This window comes from Nannobrachium achirus (genome assembly GCF_963921795.1).
Source record: "Nannobrachium achirus genome assembly, chromosome: 10".
Taxonomy (NCBI): Eukaryota; Metazoa; Chordata; class Actinopteri; order Myctophiformes; family Myctophidae; genus Nannobrachium; species Nannobrachium achirus.
The window spans coordinates 39,221,829-39,245,135 of record NC_137819.1 but is presented as its reverse complement, the minus strand read 5'-3'; the positions used below and the strand labels follow the sequence as shown (position 1 = coordinate 39,245,135).

At 40.6% G+C, this 23,307-nt stretch overlaps 1 protein-coding gene across 1 annotated transcript in view; it reads left to right on the top strand.

The window, feature by feature from the left end:
* Positions 1-16,427, top strand: part of LOC308292774 (major histocompatibility complex class I-related gene protein-like) — a 79,163-nt gene extending 62,736 nt beyond the window's left edge. Inside the window, exons 7-11 of the mRNA XM_080735201.1 lie at positions 545-580; positions 1,308-1,355; positions 2,178-2,216; positions 4,230-4,259; positions 15,914-16,427. Of these exons, the coding sequence (XP_080591327.1) occupies positions 545-580; positions 1,308-1,355; positions 2,178-2,216; positions 4,230-4,259; positions 15,914-16,029 (269 nt within the window). The 3' untranslated portion in view covers positions 16,030-16,427. The remainder of the gene's footprint in view (positions 1-544; positions 581-1,307; positions 1,356-2,177; positions 2,217-4,229; positions 4,260-15,913) is intronic.
* Positions 16,428-23,307: the final 6,880 nt, after the last annotated feature.

Sequence of the window (23,307 nt, the reverse complement as noted above, 5' to 3'; positions counted from 1 at the left end):
TTTGTTATTTCCGTGAATGCCCTTGTCCATGGACCATGACATTGGCCTATGTTCTATGGGCCACCGGGTGCAAATATGGATTTAGCCTGATGATAATAATGATAATATATTGCAACATAAGCAGAACAACACACCTCCCCCCTTATTAAAAGAGCATTGCAGCTTATTTTGTCTCCGCCACTTGGTGGGGCTGTCCATTTGCATTAGGCTCTATTATTATCATTAGAAACAGGGCGATGTATTTAATCATTTGCGTCACAGCTAACTCACCCGATTTAAAAGTGGGCATGGAAACACCAGATCGGATTGATCTCACCCCATGTAAACACTTGATCCAAAACCTTCGATAGGGTTTATTTAGATCAGATAGGAATACATTTGTCATATATAAACGCACCTACTGTCTCCTAGCTCTAATTACCATATCTATGGTCTTAGATCCATTCATGTCTAGTGAAGCGATGTCCGAATTCTTCCACAGAATTACATTTATGTCTCTCCATTTCTTCACCTTGGCTTAGCTAACGTACATTCTGTGTTCTAGGCACGGCCACGGCCAATGGGGACCAGGATTCTCCAAGTAAGTTATACTTTCACTTTTTATTCTTTAGGATTTATTTATTTATTTTGACTGTTTATTTGGCACAGTATACATACTGTATATTGCAATACATACTGTATATTGCACCAGAAATAGAAATATCTAAGAGCTCATACAGACATGATAAACACACAAAAACATTAGCATTACATGTAGTAGTCCTAACAACAAGAGAACACACTAAATTGTTCAAATAAAGCTGCACAGCATAAAAACGAAATCCTAACCAACACACTAACAAGTCATCCGCACTGTCCGCGATGTGACACTATCGATGTAACGTTAACGATGAAATCTCATTAAAATACATTTGTTTCAATGAGGACGTCCTGACCTACCGCGAGCGACAACACGCCGTGCCGACGCTCCATATGTGGACGGACCGTATTTTGCGGGACATCGCATCTCGTCGCTCGCTCGCGAGCAGTGCGGATACCAAAATGAACATTTGTTACTCAAACTGAGGTTAAGGGTTGTATGATTTGAATGATCATTATGATCATAATGTGGCATCTTTCTAAATGACAATATGCTTTTAGGATCAACATTAGAATGGTTTTATTCAGAATAAGAGACTTACCGTAATTTAATTGCTACAGTTTTCACACTTTGAATGTTAAGACAAGGGGATTTCATTTCTTTACAAAAAAAGAAATAAAGTAAAATAAACAAGTCTGTTCAGTGTTTCAATTTGTCCTCTTGGCAGGGGAAGACATTGTGGAAAAGGTTGATGAGACGAAAGATAAACTGAAAGGTATAATGTTTGACCTTTTTCTTCATTATACGATCAGTATTGTTGAATTGAATAGTCAAACTGATTTGAAGGGTTGGATTGTTGCAAAAAACATGATACTCATGATTGACCTAAACAAACATCCATATTACAAAGTAATTTAGATAAAAATGTATGGTATCTCCTTGGTTACAAAAATTACAGAATTGATTCTTTGCCATTTTGAGAGTGAATGTTGAACTCTAAATATACTGTCACTGTACACAGATATATTGCATTTTGTTATTTTTTGTTAATTTAAAGGACAACTTTAGTTTTTTACCACAAGGGTTCAGATTTTAGATAGTCATTAGAGAAAAGAAAAGATGAGTGTTAAAGTGTTTTGATTTGCTTCTTTCTATCATTTTAGTAATTTTAGCGATTTTGATTTGCATGCATGGCCCCAATTTGGGGGCATGCTTGCAAGTCGCTAAATATGTATTTTTAGACACAATAAGATCATTCCCAAGATGCACCACAATCTTTCATGGGTAGATGTGACTTATGGGGGCAGGTGTAAATTGTAACAAAGAAATTGCCGTCTTATTGTGTCTATAAACAAAAACACATATTTAGCCACTTGTACGCATGTCCCCACCCACTGAAATCAAAATACTAAAATCACTAAACAATAGAAAGCAGTAAATGAAAATATTTTAATACTCACCTTTTCTTTTCTCTAATTACAATCTAAAATTTGAATCCTTTGATGCAGGTGACATAACAATTTTGTGCTATTAGTCTATTAGTATAGATAGTTTATAGATTAACCCTTCATGGTTTAACTCTCTTCCTTTTTTGCAGATTCCAATGAGACTCTTTGCAGTGACTCCAGTGACTCTGGTAATTACTCTCTACATCCCTGTATTCTTACTTCACTATAATATGACATCATTTAAAGGTGGAAGCTTTACATACATGTATTATGTGCCTTATGTGATATTATGTGATAAGGCATTATTCATGCAAGACTAATGCCTTTTGCATGAAGAATAACATAGGCAAGCTTTGATCCCATGTAAGTCTGCCTCCGAGCAGACGTGAGAAAGAGCGGGTCTCCCGCAAAATTCACTGATGAATCAGACTAATAACGTGGGAAGTTGCGTAAAATACATAATTAATTAATTAATTAGACCTGAGGCCTAAAAAACACCTTCTAAAACCTAACCTAGGCTTTCTGAAAACCTTCCAATTCTTATGCAATTTTTTTTTTAAATAAATTCTGTTGCTAAAATGTATAGCAACAACTAATGAAACACAGAGGTGGCCCTGGGATTTAAAATGTATAGGTTGCAACAGTTCTAAATGGGTTAAGACATTACATTCGAGATGAAATCTTTTGGCAGCGATGCAGATCCTTGGCCGAGCAGTTTGAAGGTGGAGCCTCTGTGTCTGGATATCATTAGCCCCGTTTACATGGACACTTCTAATCGGGTTAAAACAAGATTTTAAATAAACCCGATCTAATTCTCCATGTATACACCTAAATAAACCCAATCAAGCCCAACCCGATTTAAATTCTAATCGGGTGTAGAGGGGTGGTCTAGACGTTTTACAACCCGATCAAAAGGAAAAGTCTTCCATGTATACACCTAACCCGATTAGAATCTGATCATGTTCTTTCAGCTCCTGCTTATCCTGGACATTGATTGGGGCACTTCTTTGTAATGTTTCACCACATTATATAGTTTAGAAACGCATTTTTAATATATCTATAAATGCGCAGAATATCTGTGTAGCCTGTGTGCGTACGTTTATGCGAGACTCTGAGACCTGTCTCGATTGAGAACCGTCCGACAGATCGATCAACTAAAAACTCGGGATGCATAATTGCTGAGGACTCAGACGACAGGGAGCGATGTTTTAATTATGTTTAATTCATGAATTCGGGTTCCATGAATAGGCTAATTGGAAAGTTCACGCACACCAGGGAACGCAACGGGATCAAACGCGCGGTCATTGTGCGCACGTGCGTGCCTGTTATTTATTAATCAGAGGAGAGACAGAGAGATCTACCGCGACTGGACGTTCCTGTCCGTCTTTGAACTCCCAGAGATTGAAATATGGGACACCGTGAAAATAGCCGAGCTACAAGCTCACAACGCATCGCTCGCGCCGCATTGTGAGCTTGTACATCTGCGATCTTCACCAGTCCCTGCCGGGCGAATGTCTAATTTTCTTTTTTTGGTCATGCAGTAGCTTAACTTTTTGCAAACGCCAGCTTGTCTTCTTGCAATCACAAATAGCATAAGAAACCACCAGCAAAATGGCCTATCCTTCATCAGATAGCCTAAATAATAAGGGGATATAGCCTTTTTGTTATTTTCGTGAATGCACTTGTCCATGGACCATGACATTGGCCTATGTTCTATGGGCCACCGGGTGCAAATATGGATTTAGCCTGATGATGATAATGATAATATATTGCAACATAAGCAGAACAACACACCTCCCCACTAATTAAAAAAGCATTGCAGCTTATTTTGTCTCCGCCACTCGGTGGGGCTGTCCATTTGCATTAGGCTCTATTATTATCATTAGAAACAGGGCGATGTATTTTAATCATTTGCGTCACTGCTAACTAACCCGATTTAAAAGTGGACATGTAAACACCAGATCGGATTGATCTCACCCCATGTAAACAATTGATCCAAAACCTTCGATAGGGTTTATTTAGATCAGATAGGAATAAATGTGTTAAATAAACGCACCTACTGTCTCCTAGCACTAAATACCATTTATGGTCTTAGATCCATTCATGGCTAGTGAAGCGATGTCCGCATTCTTCCACAGAATTACATTTATGTCTCTCCATTTCTTCCCCTTGGCTTAGCTAACTTACATTCTGTGTTCTAGGCACGGCCAAAGAGGACCAGGATTCTCCAAGTAAGTTATACTTTCACTTTTTATTCTTTAGGATTTATTTATTTATTTTGACTGTGTTTATTTGGCAAAAGGACAATACATACTGTATATTGCACCAGAAATAAAAAATAAAAAAACCTAGCCCAGCCCTACCCTCCCCTGCCCCTTCTTTGTATATTCACCATATTCCTGGCCATTCTATGGAGGCTGCCATTTTCCTTTTACAGAGGGCGCTGGAGCATTTTTCTTTGTGTGCTGCTTCATAAACATCTTTTCACTTCCTCCCAAGTAAGGCAGTGACATGGAATTTTCTGTTGCCAGATTTTGCCAATAAGCCCAACAGAAGCAACTACAGTAGGCCTACTACATTCACATTTGAAAATAGCAGATCAGCAAGCTCACAATGTGTCACATTGCGACACATTGTGAGCTTGTATACTTGCTATTTAAAAAATATTGAGGGAAAACATTTTTTTGAATATTTTTGAAACATTTTAACAACATAAATCTGTGTGGAGGTACCTGGCACCACATATTTTCAGATGGGGGTCTGCGACTGTGGACAAATATGTAATCTGGGGTCCTTGATATGAAAAGATTTGGGAACCACTGGTTTAAAAAAATATATTAGAAAGTAAGCCCAATAAGCAACTATTTTTTTAGAGACACAAATTGCTTATTATAAGCAGACATGGCAACCCAGGTACATTCAGAGCCCAGAGCCTAGAACGCCAACTACTGACACTTTGATGCAAGGACAACAGGAAACCAAATGATGTTTTTCAGGCCAGCTTTTTCAGCCTCCGCCTCTTTCAGGATATGAACAGGAAGCCGGGGGCGGGGCCAGGAATAACGTGAATACTTTCTGTTTGTTTAGACTTACTGTTTTTCTTTTTTTGTTCTTTAATTTTATTTTATTTACATATCTACTGCATAGTACTGTGTTCTATTCGTCTGTCATTCAATGTTATATGAGGTACTTAAATGGTTTCCTGTGGAAATAAGCTTAGTCTTTTCATGGATCTCCTTTTAGTAGACCTTGTACCAGTGAACTGTACCGTCATGAAACTGTACCTTTTCCTATGCAAACTTCTAATAAAGTCTTCAATCAATCAAAATAGAAATATCTTAAGAGCTCATACTGACATGATAAACACACAAAAACATTAGTATTACATGTAGTAGTCCTAACAACAAGAGAACACACTAAATTGTTCAAATAAAGCTGCACAGCATAAAAACGAAACCCTAACCAACACACTAACAGTCATCCGCACTGTCCGTTCAATGAGGACGTCCTGACCTACCGCGAGCGACAACGCGCCGTGCCGCAATGTCGTCCACCCCTCCTGTTTTCGCTCATGGAGCCTCTATTTGAGCAAGGTTTTGCAGGGATGTCTAGAGGTAAATGGCAATGTCCCGCCCCCAAACACTTTATATCATTATTTATTTAGTTGATTGGTTCAGGCTACGTCGCAACGCAATGGCCGACGCTCCATATGCGGACAGTATTTCGCGGGACATCGCATCACGTCGCTCACGTGCAGTGCGGATGAGGTGTCAGATGCCATAATTTTCAGGATAAGATGTTTATTGTCACTGTGTGGAACCGTTGTTTATATTTTAATGACATCTCAACTAGGGTTTAATATTTTCCCGGATTTGGGCTCATTTTAAATCCCGGGAATTTTCTGACCTTATCCCGGGCTCCCCGGGATGTCCCGTTAACTCATTTAATGCCACCCTTTCACCACTAGAGGGGGCCAAGTGTGCCACAGACAATCCCATAGAGATATGCTGGTATATGCAGAAGCCCTGCAGCCATGACTTGCCTAAACACTTTCCTTTGTGCATGTACAGGAAGAGGATGAAGTTAGCTTGAAGTTAGCTATTGGCTACCAAGCATTTTAAAAGCCTTATTTTCGTCAACTTAGCCATGATTAAACCTTGCACACCTCATGCATGGGAAAAAAACAGAGAAGAATGAGCTCTAAAAAATCCAATGCAATCCTGGATTGCATTGTTGTGGGTTTGTGCAGTTTGTTCACAGCTTTCAAACAAAAAAATCCGATTGGAAATCCGTTCAGGCATTCTTGAGATAATAGCCATTATGTTTTACACTGTTGTGAGCTTGGAGGTCTGCTACCTGAGTTGTATGGGGGTTGTATGGGGGTTAAACATGCAAAATCGCGATTGAAATCATGTTCACTAGTTTTGATGGGGTCCAAAAAAAAAAAATTCAAAAAAAAATGTTCAACATTTTTTTTTTTTTTTTTTTGAATCACGAGTATACACGTGATTGGCACTGTGGGATGCGCTAATATATCACGTGTATACTCGTGATTGGCACAGAATGAGTTAATATATATATAAAAAAAAGAAAAAAGGAAAAGTGCAAAACAGTTTCCTATGCCTATCGGCCTGGCGGAGACAACAAGTGCCCACATGCGCTCTGCTCTAGCTGGCTGGGTAGAAAGATATGATCACCGGTCTGCGGGGCAGGGGCTCGCTTGTCATCAGAACTTCAGTTCAGGATTCGCTTTTGGACCTTTATAGGCTATCCGATCGGACATCATTAGGCTACAGATCAAATTCACATCATCATCCACTACTCATGCGCGGTCTCTGTGACTGCGCAATTCACGGGACTGTCAAAAGCAGCAATGGATGTTCTTATTCATTTTCCTTCCACATACCTAGGCCTATCTCTTTGAAATGACGTTTTCTGCGCCGGTGCGCCCACTTTAAAAACAAAATATCACGACTTTAGCAGAGCGAAGATGATCATCGTGTTGTAGTGAGCAATTGTGCCCATAAAAGTGCTTCTCTGTGTAGGCAGAGTAGGCTATTTCATGTTTAGAGTGGCAATGTGTCCAATTATGCTTGCGTTTGGTGGTTACAGTTATATATCTCGGCAATTTATGGCAAATCTAGCGTTTCATAGTTATAGAAACATAGTAGAAATACAAGCTCACAGAGCGCGACACCGCAGCGCAGCTCCTCGCGAACGGCGCACTTCATTGCGTGGGTTAGGGTTAGGGTTAGGTTTTTTTTGCTATGTTAAAAGCATAATTAATGCAGCAATAAGAATGTAAATGCGCCATTATCATCTATATTCAATGACAGCCTTGCTTGACAGCCCACGGAAACTGGTAAAATCCTTCCACACGGCTGAAACAGACGAGATGCTTGCACGGCTGGCGAGGATAAAGTGTCAGGCAGTCTAATTGCCTCTGCGCTGCTAGTAAATTGTATTTTCTAACAAGAAAAAAACATAACCTCCGGGATGACGGGTCTCGCCGCCAATTCCCGGGAGGGAAATTACGTGCGTTCTGCCCGGGAAGCCCGGATCCCGGAATCCCGGCATTAAATCCTAATCTCAACCTCTCATTTACTAAGAGGATTGGATGAGTATGATCTGGTGGAATGATCACCCTCTGAATCTCTGGAAAGAGTGTTGAACAAAGAGTGTGTGTGTGTGTGTGTGTGTGTGTGTGTGTGTGTGTGTGTGGAGTGTGTGTGTGTGTGTGTGTGTGTGTGTGTGTGTGTGTGTGTGTGTGTGTGTGTGTGTGTGTGTGTGTGTGTGTGTGTGTTGTGTTTGACCCCATTGAACAGATACAAAATGTTTTGACCTGACTTAACATTAAAGGGACTACACCATGAATTTTCATTTTTCCAATTTTTATGTATTTTCTTGGTGTCCCACCAGCAACTTCTATCCTCACAAAGTCCTATTTCTGACCATTGTGTCTTTCTCAGTTTATGGGCAGATCTATGTTAGCATGTCTCAGAACGGTCCTGATTGTGAAATGTCAGATTTGTGATGTCACAAGGCCTGAGAAGGAGGCAGGAGGAGCTGGGAGAGGGTTGGGGAGGGGTGGGCAGGCCTGAGAAGGAGGCAGGAGGAGCTGGGAGAGGGTTGGGGAGGGGTGGGCAGGCCTGCTGAGCAGGAGGTGGGGAGGAGTGTGGGGCCAAAACTGGCTCAATAGCGCAGTCCTCCCACTCAGGACAAGGTGGTACAGCAGCTGAAAATGCTCTGAAAGCCAGGCAGAAATGACAGGGGCTCTGTATTCAGGAGTGGTAATTTAGCCTCAAACCTTTTCAAAAACGTTTTTGGGACACAAACAGTGTTGTATAAATTATTTTTAAATGCATGGTGTAGGACCTTTAACAATACAGGTATTGGATGCAAAATAAACTAATCATGTAGGGCATAGTGCTGAAAATATTTACTGAATCTAGTTGGGTCTCTGCATTTCATATCACTGTTGACTGCTATTGTAATTTCAAATAAAATTAAAGCTGCAAGCAGCAATGACCGGGCCCTCGCAGCTCTACCCACGTCACAAGGGGCAACAGCCAATCAGAAGAGGGGACGGGGCTAAGTTAAACCAATTAAAGTGAAACACTCTTAATGAAGTCATATGACACTACCCACACGGTTCATGAGATATAGAGGCACTTCCTGTTTGGCGAAGGGCACTTCCTGTTTGGCGAAGGAAGCGCCAATTAAGGTTAAGGACTCCTAATCAAGTCATTTGACACCACCCACGCCTCTGTGCGACAAACGGTTCATGAGATATAGAGGCACTTCCTGTTTGGCGAAGGGCACTTCCTGTTTGGCGAAGGAAGCCCCAATTAAGGTCAAGGACCCTTAATCAAGTCATATGACATCACCCACGCCTCTGTACGACAAACGGTTCATGAGTTATAGAGGCACTTCTTGTTTGGGGAAGGGCACTTCCTGTTTGGCGAAGGAAGCCCGAATTAAGGTTAAGGACCCTTAATCAAGTCATATGACGCCACCAAGGCCTCTGTACGACAAACGGTTCATGAGATATAGAGGCACTTCCTGTTTGGGGAAGGGCACTTCCTGTTTGGCGAAGGAAGCCCCAATTAAGGTTCAGGACTCTTAATCAAGTCATATGACGCCACCTACGCCTCTGTACGACAAACGGTTCATGAGTTATAGAGGCACTTCCTGTTTGGCGAAAGGCACTTCCTGTTTGGCGAAGGAAGTTTGACACATCGCCACGGTCACGCCGTTTTACGAAAACTCACGATTTTGATAACTTTTCATCGTTAAGGTGTCCTGTGTACGCTGCGCGAATTCGAAGTTGATCCGATTAACGCCCTAGGAGGAGTTCGTTAAAGTGCGACCCGTGAAAACATCCGAAGATGTGCCAAAACGCCACTAATTAGTCAAAATGGCTGACTTCCTGTTTGGTTTCGGAGATGGCGCCAAGAGACTTTTTTTGTGAGTTCGGACATGATACAGGTGTGTACCGATTTTCGTACTTGTGGGTGAAACCGTATAGTGGGGCTGTTGCGCAACTTTTGGAGTACGTTTTGCGGCTCAAAAACGCGATTCATTCGGCGGAAGAAGAAGAAGAAGAAGAATCTTTGCAAATACAATAGGGTCCTCACACACTGTGTGTGCTCGGGCCCTAACTAGAAAAGTGTGCTTCTTGGAGCACAGGTCTCTGCTAGGCCAGGTTGCCTAGCCAGGGACTGTAAACTTTGGTCATAGCCAATACACTGTTTGTAAAATCCCGCCCCATTCTGCTCTGTTACTAAGTAATACAAAATACCCAGGGCAGATTGTTTTTATAGAGCATCGCAGTGAGGTGTCGGAAGTCCATTTTCCATTCATTTTCACCATAGGGTTTTTCATTATCAGCCACAAAGTCGTAGCAATTCAATGTACACTTACCACTATAGTCCAGTAGCCAGCCCATAGAGCCCCATTGTGAACCCGGACATTTTGAGTACCCTAAAGTTTTATGTTAGAAATGTTGAGTATGGGTCCCCAGCAGTTAGAAACTGCCGGATGCTAACTTGCATATGTTGGGCAATTTTCATAATTAGCATAATCTATCTATAAATGCGAGAAGTCTCTGTCTGTCTGTCTGTCTGTCTGTCTGTCTGTGTGTCTGTGTGTCTGTAATCCGCGTATCTCGAGAACCGTTCGTCCCACCGGCTTCAGATTCGGCACGCGCGTTCCCCGCCGCGGCACGGAGTGCAGTGCCGGGTCTCGACCCGACCCGACGCGCGGTTTTCCCGAACCGGCGCGAAACGTTCGGAATCTCCTTATGCGGGGTTGATTGTTGACATCAGGCTGTTCCGGAGGAAATCGGCGAAAGCTCTGACTCATTGTGACATCACTTCATAAAAGGCTCTGACATCACGTACGCCACATGAGTCAACAAAAAATCTCTGTGAGTGTGTATGTATGTATGTAATCCGCGTATCTCGAGAACCGTTCGTCCCATGGGCACGCGCGTTCTCCATATATGGGCATAAAATTAATGCCCCCATATATGGGCATAAAATGGATTGCAGACAGACAGATACAGATATCTCCATATATGGACATAAATGGACAGAGGCAAACAGATGATCAAAGATCTCCATATATGGGCATAAAATGGACGCAGACAGACAGATACAGATATCTCCATATATGGGCATAAATGGACACAGGCAAACAGATGTTCAAAACGGGTCCTATGACAACAGGTATAATGAGGTTTGCATTAAAGGGGGAACCGGCACTGTGTCTGCAACACAGTTGGAGGCACAGACAGATACTCCATATATGGGCATAAAATGGACGCAGATAGACAGATATCTCCATATATGGGCATAAAATGGACCCAGAACTATAACTGCAGTGATCTCCATATATGGACATAAAATGGACGCCGACAGACAGACAGACAGATACAGATATCTCCATATATGGGCATAAATGGACACAGGCAGACAGATGGTCAAAACGGGTCCTAAAGGGCGGGGCATTCATTCCCTATTTACATTGTTCCGAGTTTTCGGGCGGCCCAGCTTCTAGTCACCTATAATAATGGAAAATATGTCAAAAACTGATTGGACGATTTGAACAATATTGGAGTGATTTTGGGGGTTATTGAGGATGCTGAATCCATTTCTGACATTTTCTAAATTCAAAATGGCCGTTTTAAACCGGAAATGGCCATATACCAACTTAAATTGGGATGATTTTGATTTTGATTATGAATTAAATTATAAATGTGGTTATTTATATGCTTATAGATTATCTACATTTCAAAGGCAAAATATAGACAATCCTCACAAATTATTAGAACAATGACTGCCACAATAGCCTATCAAAAATAGTCACTTCATCATTTGGAAAATCAACAAAAAAGTATCAAAATCATCCCAATTTAAGTTGGTATATGGCCATTTCCGGTTTAAAACGGCCATTTTTAATTTAGAAAATGACAGAAATGGATTCAGCATCCTCAATAACCCCCAAAACCACTCCAATATTGTTCAAATCGGCCAATCAGTTTTTGACATATTTTTCATTATTATAGTTGATTATGCTAATTAAAGCTAATTATGCTAATTATGAAAATTGCCCAACATATGCAAGTTAGCATCCGGCAGTTTTTAACTGCTGGAGACCCATACTCAACATTTCTAACATAAAACTTTAGGGTACTCAAAATGTCCGGGTTCACTTTCTGGCTACTAGACTACTAGGCTGGTGGTTGTAAAATGGTTCTATATGCTCCTGTAGAACCCCCGAGTATGTATGCGATCACTCTAGTTTAATGGGGTTTGCATTAAAGGGTGGGGCATTCATTCCCTATTTCAAATTCGGCACGAGCGTTCCCCGCCGCAGCAGGTAGTACAGTGCCCGGCCTCGACCCGACCCGATACGCGATTTTCCTGAACCGGCACGAAAGGTCGGATTCTGATGTCTTACATCAGGGTTTTCCGGAACTGGCACTGTGTCTGCAGAGATCTCCATATATGGGCATAAAATGGATGCAGACAGACAGATACAGATATCTCCATATATGAGCATAAATGGACACAGGCAAACAGATGGTCAAAACGGGTCCTACAGAGATCTCCATATATATGGGCATAAAATGGACAGACAGATATCTCCATATATGGGCATAAAGGGACACACGCAAACAGATGGTCAAAATGGATCCTATGACAACAGGTATAATGGGGTTTGCATTAAAGGGTGGGGCATTCATTCCCTATTTACATTGTTCCCGAGTTGGCCAGGTAGCTTCTAGTTCATTATAATGATCGAAATCGCTATGGTGGCGCGGGGCCGTACTGCACGCTCGCCGTGTTCCGCAGTGCGCACCATGCTGAAAGACTAAAGCAACATTCTCCCACTGCACAACTCCACCCCCGATAGCAAAAAGTGAATGATTTTTTCTGGTTGGCCAGTCTCAGGGACCAATCAGAAGGCTGACAAACGGTCTATTGGAATAGGGTCAGAAAAATCAAACTTATACATACTAGAGGTTTGCGGCCCTTCGGGCCGCAAAAGTCTAGAGTTCAGTTTTTGAAAAAAAAAAAGTTTTTTGAAAAAAAAAAAGTTTTTTGAAAAAAAAAAAGTTTTGTGAAAGGTATTGGTGATGCGATGACGTGGTGTATATGGACGCTCAGCTCCCCGGGCCCTTCCCCGTCTTTCTTTCTCTAAATAAATGCGGTTCAAAGAGTGGCATGTTTAAAATGTGGACAGTGCAAAATTTTCACGCTTGTTTGACGTGGTGGCTATGTTTGTGAGATTTGTTGTGAGAGAATGGAGCTAAACATTCTGTTTGAGAATTGCCACCACTTTGTGTTTGCTGAATTGTATGTATTAGATACAGTATGTTGATCACATGACCCCACCGATTTTTGTGAGTTTTGGACAGAATCTGTAGGTGCAGTGATGTTACTAGGTTTTCAAAGTAATGGGTCCCGGGACCCACAGGTGGTCATTCAAATGGGTCCCAGAAAAGTTTTATGAGTCCCCAATAAAATGTTTTTGAGCGCTGTGAGCTTGTAGATCAGCTATTTTCAAAATGTTTGCCTATTTCTTATATTTATTTTACAATTTGGCTAATGTTTGAACTTAGAACTAGGATTTCTAAATACACTAGGCTACAGACACCCATTTAATTATATTTATATCACTGGGACCCCAATTTATATTATAAAATCCATGTTAACAATTTTGCTGCCATTTTAAACATAGCTGTAGTAAGCAGCTGCCAAATTGTCCTTACCTTTTAACGTGGGCACGTGCACGCATAGTGCATGATCTGTGCGCGACTCATGTAGTAGACCGGTAGACAAGATGACAGCTTTCGAATAAAAAAAAAAACATTGGAATAGACAACTCCGTTGCCAGGCTGTTACCCCTGCTGTAGCCGCCGGTGTTACATAAGAAAACATTGGAAAAGGCCAGTTGTGCGCTATGGTAACACGTGGACACGTTCGCGCACATAGCAGACGATATGTGCGCGGATCATATGCCAGGCGGGCACAAGAATCGAAAAGCTATCAAATAAAAGAAACCGCGTGAAAAAAAAACGATGAAATGAACGTGCTGCTTCTTCCTCTGTTTATGGGACGGAAGCTACGATTGGGCCTTGGACAGGATACGGAAACCTAGATCCGGTCAGAACTGGAAATACAGCAGGATACAGTTAGGGGGCGGGCCTAAGACTCCGAAGCGGCCATATACAGCGATCATACTTTTAATTGTTTCATAATGATTAAAGCTAATTAAATTTCCGGGAACGACGGGCATCGCAGAGAGGTACAGCGGATCGCAGCATATGAGTTAAAATACTAGAGTACAAATGGAACGGGTCCATTTGGTTCTATTTGTTCACTGAGTTACAGACCCATAAAGTTCTATTTGGTTCCTAACTATAATTTATCAAGGGACCCCCTGGAACTCCCTCAAGGACCAGGACCCCACTTTGAGAACCACTAGTGAAATTAGTTTTTAGCTGTTCCAGTTTTAACTGATAATAAATCTTTACAGTGCACAATACATTAAAAAACGAATTAAACCATCTAAACTATTATAGCAACTTGAAATGAAGTAGAGCAGCAGAGACCGCACTAGTTTCAGTGCGCATGCGCCATGTCCCTGCAGTGTAGAGACGTCACATTTCAGCGCCGTCCCTTGAGTATGACGGTCACCGAATTCATCAGGGGCACCCCTTTTGGTGTAGCACCCGACACGCTGTGCCACTACGGTCAGGGAGCGGCCCCGTGCTACACTAAAACTTGTGCCACTAGTGAATTCGGGCGCGCAAAATGCCATCGGTGGAATCAAAACATTGACGTTTCTATCGTCTGTAAGACTGTCTACACGGATTTTATTTGTGTTAACGTAGGGTAAAGTAGGATGCCTTCACCCATGAACAATGGTGGCGTCTGTGGACTTTTAAATTATTATTTTTTTCGTGATGCGGTAAATTATTTTAACGTGGACTCCAATGGAGGCGGCGCGTCCTCTGGACCCCAGGACCATGACGTGAATGCGTCTCTCTAGGCAACGTGAACGCGTCTATGACGCGGAACGCGTAGGTAATGACATCACTGAGGTGTAGTAACACAAATGTAGCTTTGAAGAAAACACACGATGGCAGAAAATATAATCTGATACAAAGGAATCCAGAGAAAGAAATATGTTGATTTTACGAGCTATGGTTCAAGAGTTATAGGCCAAAATGTGTGCGGTTGTAGTGCCACTGATGGGTAAATAAGACAAGAAAAAAAATCACTCCCACATAAGAAAATTGACCACACCAGTGTACTGTATCCGTTTTCTCTTAGTTGTATTAAATCAATCAGCACACAAAATGATTATCAAAACCTCCACCGGCTGTCTGTCCGTCACGTCACACTTTTCCCCTACTCATATCTCCGCCACCGTTGCCCCTATCCATGGCAAACTTTGCACACACACACTCCTTGGCTGCCAAACCACAACCTACACCCCTCATTTCTCACATGGCCCTCTTCTAGCCCCACCATGAGGACTATTCTTGCAAAACACATTTTTGGACACTACTCCTACAGATTTTGCCCTAAAATCACGCAAAGCGGTACACAGTATCTCTAAAGTCATGTCATCAACATGGATCTGTCCCATTTCCTATATTCCCTCCTGATTGGCTTCCATTGCCTTCATGACCAAGTTTCCTTCTCTGAATACAATGTATATTAATTTCACAATTATAGTACATTAGTCACATTCTGATCGGACAGTTAAAACATAACAATGAATCATGAGATGGTGTCGTGACTGAGTCTTCGTGAGCTCAATAGACAAGGATGAGGAATGTTTTGGCTTCTTGTTATCCAATGTCCTGGGACATTATGACATATCTTTGGTCATCACCTTTGCCAAGACCTGCAGTGGAGCACATCTCTGCAAATGTATAAATTATATGTTCCAAAACAGACATATCTTTGACACTTGTAACACTGACATTTACCGTGAGGAGATTTGATGAATTTGGGATGGAGGTTCTTCCTTGGCTTAGTGGGAATGTGTGTCAAATGGTTGGGCTGTGGACGCTTTCACAATTTTCAAGTGCATCCTGATCTGAACCACTATTAATTACACAATGCTAGTGCAGTTCCCATTGTCAGAGTGCTTAGTGTTGTAGTGCAGTAGCCATTAGTACTTGGAGGCCAGTATGACACACCAACATAGGAATGTTCTGTCCATATTTGTGCATAAAGTGGACACAGACAACAGAGATTTATGGATGTATACTATAGATAGGTGCAGCTTTGATTATGGAATATGCATGCGTGCAAAAAATGGCTAATGCTTCCACCTTTTTTGTCTTCTTTTGTTGTCACAGCATCCACTGAGAATGGAAGCCAGTCTAGTGGAAGCCAGCCCAGTGATGATTCTGGTGTGGGGAAATTGAAAAATCAATCTGAAAGGTTACTCTTTTTTTCTCTCTCTCTCAATTGAGTTAGGGGCATAAGCATGGCTCCTTCACCCAAATTCTCCAATTTTCTAATTACATCCGAAAAACATTTAAGAGGGAGGTATTATGATGAAACAGCTTTAGAATTGTGCTGATGCAATTTGCATTCTCTGCCATAAATATGCATTGAGTTATCCTGTAGTCACTAGCTGAAATTCATGCCAATATGACCCCTAGCAGCCTCTTATGTGGAACACTGGGAAGCAGAATATCTTAGGTGGAAAACAAAACAACATACGGTACATGTTGATTGAACCAATTTGTGTCCTGCGTCCCGCTACTGCCACATTTAAGTTAATTAATTTTCGTCTGAATAATGAGGGACGGAGGTTGTGTGTTATATATCAGACCAGAGTTCACTTATTGCAAGAGAGATGGAGGGATGGGCTTGGGAAGGGAGGGAGGGAGGGAGGGATTAGTTTTAGGTGAGTAGCACTCACCTTTTAGGTGATAACCTTATCACCTCAACTGTGATTTTTTTAAGCCTTTATTGGTCCCCTTAAGGAAAAACCATGGGGAGGCAGTGGCTCAGGGGTAGAGTGGCCGCTTGGCAACCGGAAGGCTCCCAGTTAGATCCCAGGCTCCCCCAAAGTTACTGTCGAAGTGTCCTGGAGCAAAACACTGAACCCCTAACTGCTCCTGATGAGCAGGTTGGTGTCTTGAATGGTTTCCTCCGCCATCTGTGTATGAATGGGTGTGAATGGGTGAATGTAATGCATTCGTTCATTTGTAAAGCGCCTTGGATAAAGGAGCTATAAATGCACCATTTACCATTTTACCATTTAAACACAAGATGGGTAGAGAGAGAGGAATAAATATACTAAAGGACCACAAAGTATGATAACTAAAGATAACTATAATAATTATGTGAGCATCCACACTGATGAACTGTAACATTCTATAAACATGTTGAACTTGAGTGTTGCTTTGAATATGACATGTTGAACTTCGTATGGATTTATATTGGATGTCAGTATTTCTAATGTTCATGAAATTGCTCTGAAAGGGATGTCATGAAACAACGATATTGTTCAACACTGTCATCTTTATAGTCATGGTGTACTGTATATTCCAACATCCAGAGTTAGAAAGGGTTTTAAAAATATATTTATAATTATTGTTAGCTATCCTTCTTGGTGTGCCCTTTATAGTCTGTTGTATATATTGTTGGAAGAAGAAATTCTTATTACATTATTGTATTCTCGAATATCTATCAGTTGAAAGGTCATTTTAGCATTGGCATTATTGGGAAAGCTTTCTTTAAAACAAAAGGAAAAAGAGTAATTGTCTTGGTGAATATAACATATTTGTCATCAAAACAATTAATTTGGAAGGAAAATAGTAAATGGATGTAGGTCAGTTGCAGTGGTGTTATAGTATATACTTAAGTTGGGGAAGAGAAATGTTGCTACATTTGCATTTGCAATTTATTTACATACATATAGGCTACTATACATACTGTACATACAATATATACATGCAGTATATCCTTGCTGTTGGGCAGAAAACTTGTTTCTCCATATTTAAACATTTTATGTTTATCTTCTAAATTAATGCCCTAATTCATACATCAAGAGTGTTGGCAGGAAAAATAGCAAAAATAATAATAAATACAAGTCTTCCATCCAATAGTAACAATATTCAGTATTGTACTGTCATGAAATTCTTGGAGATATTTTATAATTAGAAAAAACATATTCCAGTCCTGGAAAAGGTTAGGAATTCATCAAGGGTCCTGGAAAAATATTTAGCTATGCATTGTTAGCTATTTAGCTATTCATTTTGTTAATAAAACATTTACGTGTATAACATTACACGAAATATGCAACATATTATGCAACATTTGTTTTTGCCGAACGGGCTGCGTGATTGCAGCCTACAGTAATGTGTACCGGACAAGGCAAAAATAACAGGTCTACAAGCTCACAATGTGCTGCAGCCTGATCCTATGCCTGTAGGTGAAGCCCCTATCATAGTAGGCACTGCGGTGATAAGCTATCCACTGCGGTGTAGTCTTTTTAAGTCATAAAACTACAACATTCCGTCATTACTCGCGGTGAAGAGCTATCCACCGCGAACCCAGACACATTTCTCTGTTTTTACTATCAGACAGATCGACCCATCACCCCGTTCACTGATAGGTCGATCTAGACCAGTCAGTCAAAGTGACAGGACTTCACCATGACTGACTATGATGGCCTCCACTTGTTTTCTCACTTTAGGTGGATAGCTTATCACCTAAAGTTTGCGGTGAATAGCTCTTCACCCTGTACTCTGATAGAGGCTTTACTGTAGGCTTTACTGTAGGTCAATATTTAAGAAACGTATGAAACAATATCTTATTTGTTTACTGTTAAGTCCACATGATTTCATCTACTGATGTGTTATTTTACCAAATGTGTTTTTTGTTTTTTGTCTTTTTCTGTTTTTTTTTGTGGAGTTTCTGTGTTTTTACTTCTTTATTGCACAGCTGCTCTTACATAACTTGTATATTGTATTTGTTCCTAGTGAACTTTTATTTGTTAAATGAATGACCTCTTTCAGCCCCCAACCCCTTACGTTCCCTCCTTGTGAGGTTGAATTGCACCTACTGTACATAAATGCATACTGTGAAGTTGAATAATTATATTAATCTGTTGCACATAGAACACTCTGTGAAGATGTTTACAAAAGTTAAGTACAGTACAGTAGCAACTACTGGAAAAATATGCTCTGAACTTTTTGCACATGTACATCTGAGGATGCTCTTTTCTTTTCCTGTTGCTCTTTTTGCCTTTTGCACTCCTTTTTAGATTATTATTATTATTATTTTTAGATGTGGTTTGCTGTTATTATATTGTTTTTTTGATATACGACTGCATTGACTGAAGGATGCCAAACAAAAACAAATGTTACTCTTATGTACCAGTACCTCTACAAAAGACGTAACAATAAAGTACAACCTTGAACCTTGAACCTTGAAGAAAGGATTCTAAATAAGCCTTTTGGCTTCTTCCTCTCCTTGCGCAGTATTTTGAATCCTCAATATGTATTGTTCTGTTTTTTTATAATAATACATATACATATACATATAATAAATTAACTAAACTAAACTAGGTGGTGTAGCAAAGAATTTGGCACGGAATTATAACATGGTATATTTAGCCTAGAGATCCAGTCCCTCAAAATGGGAGAGGACCTGTGATGTTCTGCCGCACTTTTTATACACTTTACACTTTTTATACTTACTTATACACTGTGCCTTAATTAAGTTTTTTTAAGAAATGTTATTTGCACAATTATGTTTGTAAATAACCCCAGATTGTAGATTCAGGTAAATGTGATGTGTACCATATGACCTCCTTACACTGGAAATTGGATTTTTCTGGTCCTATTAAAATGTGCCTTACATAACATATCATGACAATGTAATAGTCAAACTCTATAATATGTCAAATTATGTACAGCAATAACCATGCAATGGTACCATAGTAATACAGAAAGAAGAAATGTAAAAATGTTGAATATATATTTTTAACATTTTAACAAAATAAATTGTGTATGCCATAAAGTGTCTTCAGATGGGGGTCCACGGCCAAATACATATTAATTTTGGGGTCCTTGACATAAAATGATTTGAGAATCACTGGTTTATGAAACACTTTCTCTTTCGATGTCAAATACCGGAACAAACCTTTTCAAATACTTGTATATAAACTGTTTTGGTGTGCTTTTTATCTGCCACAGCTTGGTTTTAAGATCATTAATCATAATCAAAATGCTTCAATAAAGGATTTGATCCACAACGGTGTCTGAATTCACGTTGACTATTTGACAGTGTTTTGGAAACAAGTTACAAAGTGTTGTATTCAAGTGAAGTATTAAAAGCACATTTCGATATCAGTTTACATCATCTTAAATCATCTAAGAAAGGCATTGCAGGGAAACAAATTGGCCTGATCAAGCTTTTAAGTGCAGTTCCACCCCTTCTTTGATGATTCTGAATGGTTCAGAAGTCATGTAATAAATGTTTAATAACTGTCACCTTTGACCACCAAATTGCACCATATGCATTGATTTAGAGATCTAATGAAGTGTCGTGGTTTTGTGTTATGATTTGTTGATTTTGACACAGACAGCCCTCACAGCCTCATTACAAAAGTATCACATTTTGGCTCTACATAACTATATTATTTTACTATCAAAGTACAGGAAGATATTGCAGAAAAAAACATATCCATGCTTTGTAGCATGATATTGCATCATCTCATGCATCATATGATGCAAAATGCATCATATGACCAGTTGTAGCATACTGAAATACTAAAATATCTAAAAACACAGATTGAACACAAAAATAACTCAACATTGTGTTGATCGTGTCCCACACAACAATAAAATAAGATCTGGTTGTCCCAAAGGTGACCTGGTCCTTTAAGTTCATGTAATAACACTGCTTGTCTACATTGTATTTGCATTGCCATTTTACGTCAGTAAAATGAAAGAGAGCATTGCCTGGGAACTTGACACTTTTACTATTATTGTTTTGGGTTGGAAGCGAGCCCACACTGTTTCGAAGGAACAGTATTTCTAGTTCAATGTATTCTTTATGCAAACTAGCTTTAAAACTTTCCAAGCTTTTTTTCCAGCTTGGAAATTTTAAAAGCTGGTTTGCATAGAGAATACATTGAATTACCAAGCAAACCATTAGCTTGGCTTCTCTCAGTGTGAATGCAGCATTACACAGGGTTTGAGTGCCTAACAAAAACAACCAACTCTGGAGCAGGGTAAAATAACACCCCACCACCATCGTTATATCCAGCACACCTCCACAGGTAGACCAGATAACCCCCCCCCCCCCCCCCCCCCCAGCCAACCAACCCCAAATTAATTTTAATAATAGGCAATAGTCTGACTGCAGATAAATGGCTGCATTGTTTGATTTCTTCAAATTATCCTAAATAAATGAATAAACATACAGTATGTTTCCTTTCAGTCTAAAGAGATTCCATCTTTAATAATAAAATAACTATGACCATGAATGTTGTTTTATCTTAAGAACTATAGTGATGTAAAAAATTATAATAATCGGTGCATAATGACAGGATGATACACACAAGATCCAAGATCCACAAAGCGGCATGCTTTCAGCTTGTAGACATGCTACTTTGCTACTTTTGAATCCTGAAAAGCAACAGAGACGATATGATCTTACTCTGGAACTTGGACCTACTGTATGAGAGATTTATCTGGTTCTGGTGGTTTACACAGTAACAGAGAGAGAGAGAGAGAGATTATGACTACACCAGTAAGACTCCCTAATCGGGAGATAAGCGACCGTTGGTCGCTTATCTCCACAAATAGGCCAAAAGTTTGTTTTACCAATTATCAAGACATACGGGCAGTTGACAGTTTGCCATGGTTACTCATTGAAGTTGAATCTCCATATATGGAGATAACCTACGCATCACACTAAGTCTGACCTCACCAGTCCATATTTGGGCATGAGCAACTTATGTCTCCATATATGGAGATATGATGACATCACACAGTCCTCAGCCGATGATGTGGCGTGATGTCATACAATACACAAACGAGCCCTACAGTATAAAGGGGCAATTCTTGCCAGGAAAGAAGCATTTCTTCGACTCAGACCTTATCGCCAGGGTGGATCTCCTAACAGGGCATCATCTGGGATACAATCCCTTTTATGCCCATATATGGAGATCCCTAACAGAATCCCTTTCATGCCCATATATGGAGATCCCTAACAGAATCCCTTTTATGCCCATATATGGAGATCCCTAACAGCATCCCTTTTATGCCCATATATGGAGATCACTAACAGCTAACAGAATCCCTTTTATGCCCATATATGGAGATCCCTAACAGAATCCCTTTTATGCCCATATATGGAGATCCCTAACAGAATCCCTTTTATGCCCATATATGGAGATCCCTAACAGAATCCCTTTTATGCCCATATATGGAGATCCCTAACAGAATCCCTTGTATGCCCATATATGGAGATCCCTAACAGAATCCCTTTTATGCCCATATATGGAGATCCCTAACAGAATCCCTTTTATGCCCATATATTATGGAGAAATCCCTGCTCTGAGTATCTGACATCAGTGTGATGTCACCTGTTTATGCCCATATATGGAGATCCCTGCTCTGCGTATCTGGTTGCTATGGTAAACAGTTGGTTGCTAGGGTAAAAAAACATGGTTGCTATGGTAAACAGTTGGTTGCTAGGGTAAACAGTTGGTTGCTAGGGTAAAACCATGGTTGCTAAGGTGGTTGCTAACGTACACTAACAGACCAGCAACAACAGACTGTTGCCACAGCAACGTACACAAAGGTTTGTGTACACATGTGGTGTGATGTCATACTGATGCGGAGATATGAGCAGGGCAAAGGTGTGACGTGTGACGGACGGACGGACGGACGGACGGCCGGTGGAGGTTTTCATAGTAAACTGCTCCCTGACGGTCGCAATAATGGTCAATCCACTCAAATATGTACATAAAATGATGTACAGCAATAACCATAAAATGGTTCCATACTAATAGAGATGGCAAGGAAGACATTATTTTCCCCATGATGGCATCGTGGCATGTTTTTTTTTTCTTTGTTTTTTTACAGTGGTTCTCAAAGTGGGATACAGGGACCCCCAGGGGTCCTTGAGGGGCTTCCAAGGGTTCCCCAGTAAAATTGGTTAATAGCATCAAAATCAGGTTAACCATATTAACCCTATACATCAACTATTTGACAATAGCACTGCGATACGACACATTGTAAGCCTGTATATTTTATTTTTAATGTATTTTTTAATCTTGAAAAAGTTGAGACATTTTAACCAGTAAGACTCCCTAATCGGGAGATAAGCGACCGTAGGTGGCTTATCTCCACAAATAGGGCAAAAATGTGTTATTCCAAAATCTTCCTGATCCATGTTGATGACATGAGTGTAGACATGCTGTGTAGTGATATTCGTGATTTTAGGGCAAAAACTGTAGGAGCAGTGTCCAAAAATGTGTTTTAAAAATCGGCCTGAAGGTGGCGCTAGAATAGGGCCATGTGAGAAATGAGGGGTGGGGTCTCCGCGTTGCCTTGGCGGACGAATAGGTACCGGCCCCGGCTCTCCCGGACGCTCCTAGCCCGAGTTACGGCATTTTATGTGCGCTGCAGTGGCAGGGGGTCCTCCACTGGGGGCGCCACCACTTTTGCATCCGTTCTGGAGCACCGGGAGTCGGTGGTCCCCGGGAATTCCCCGCGAG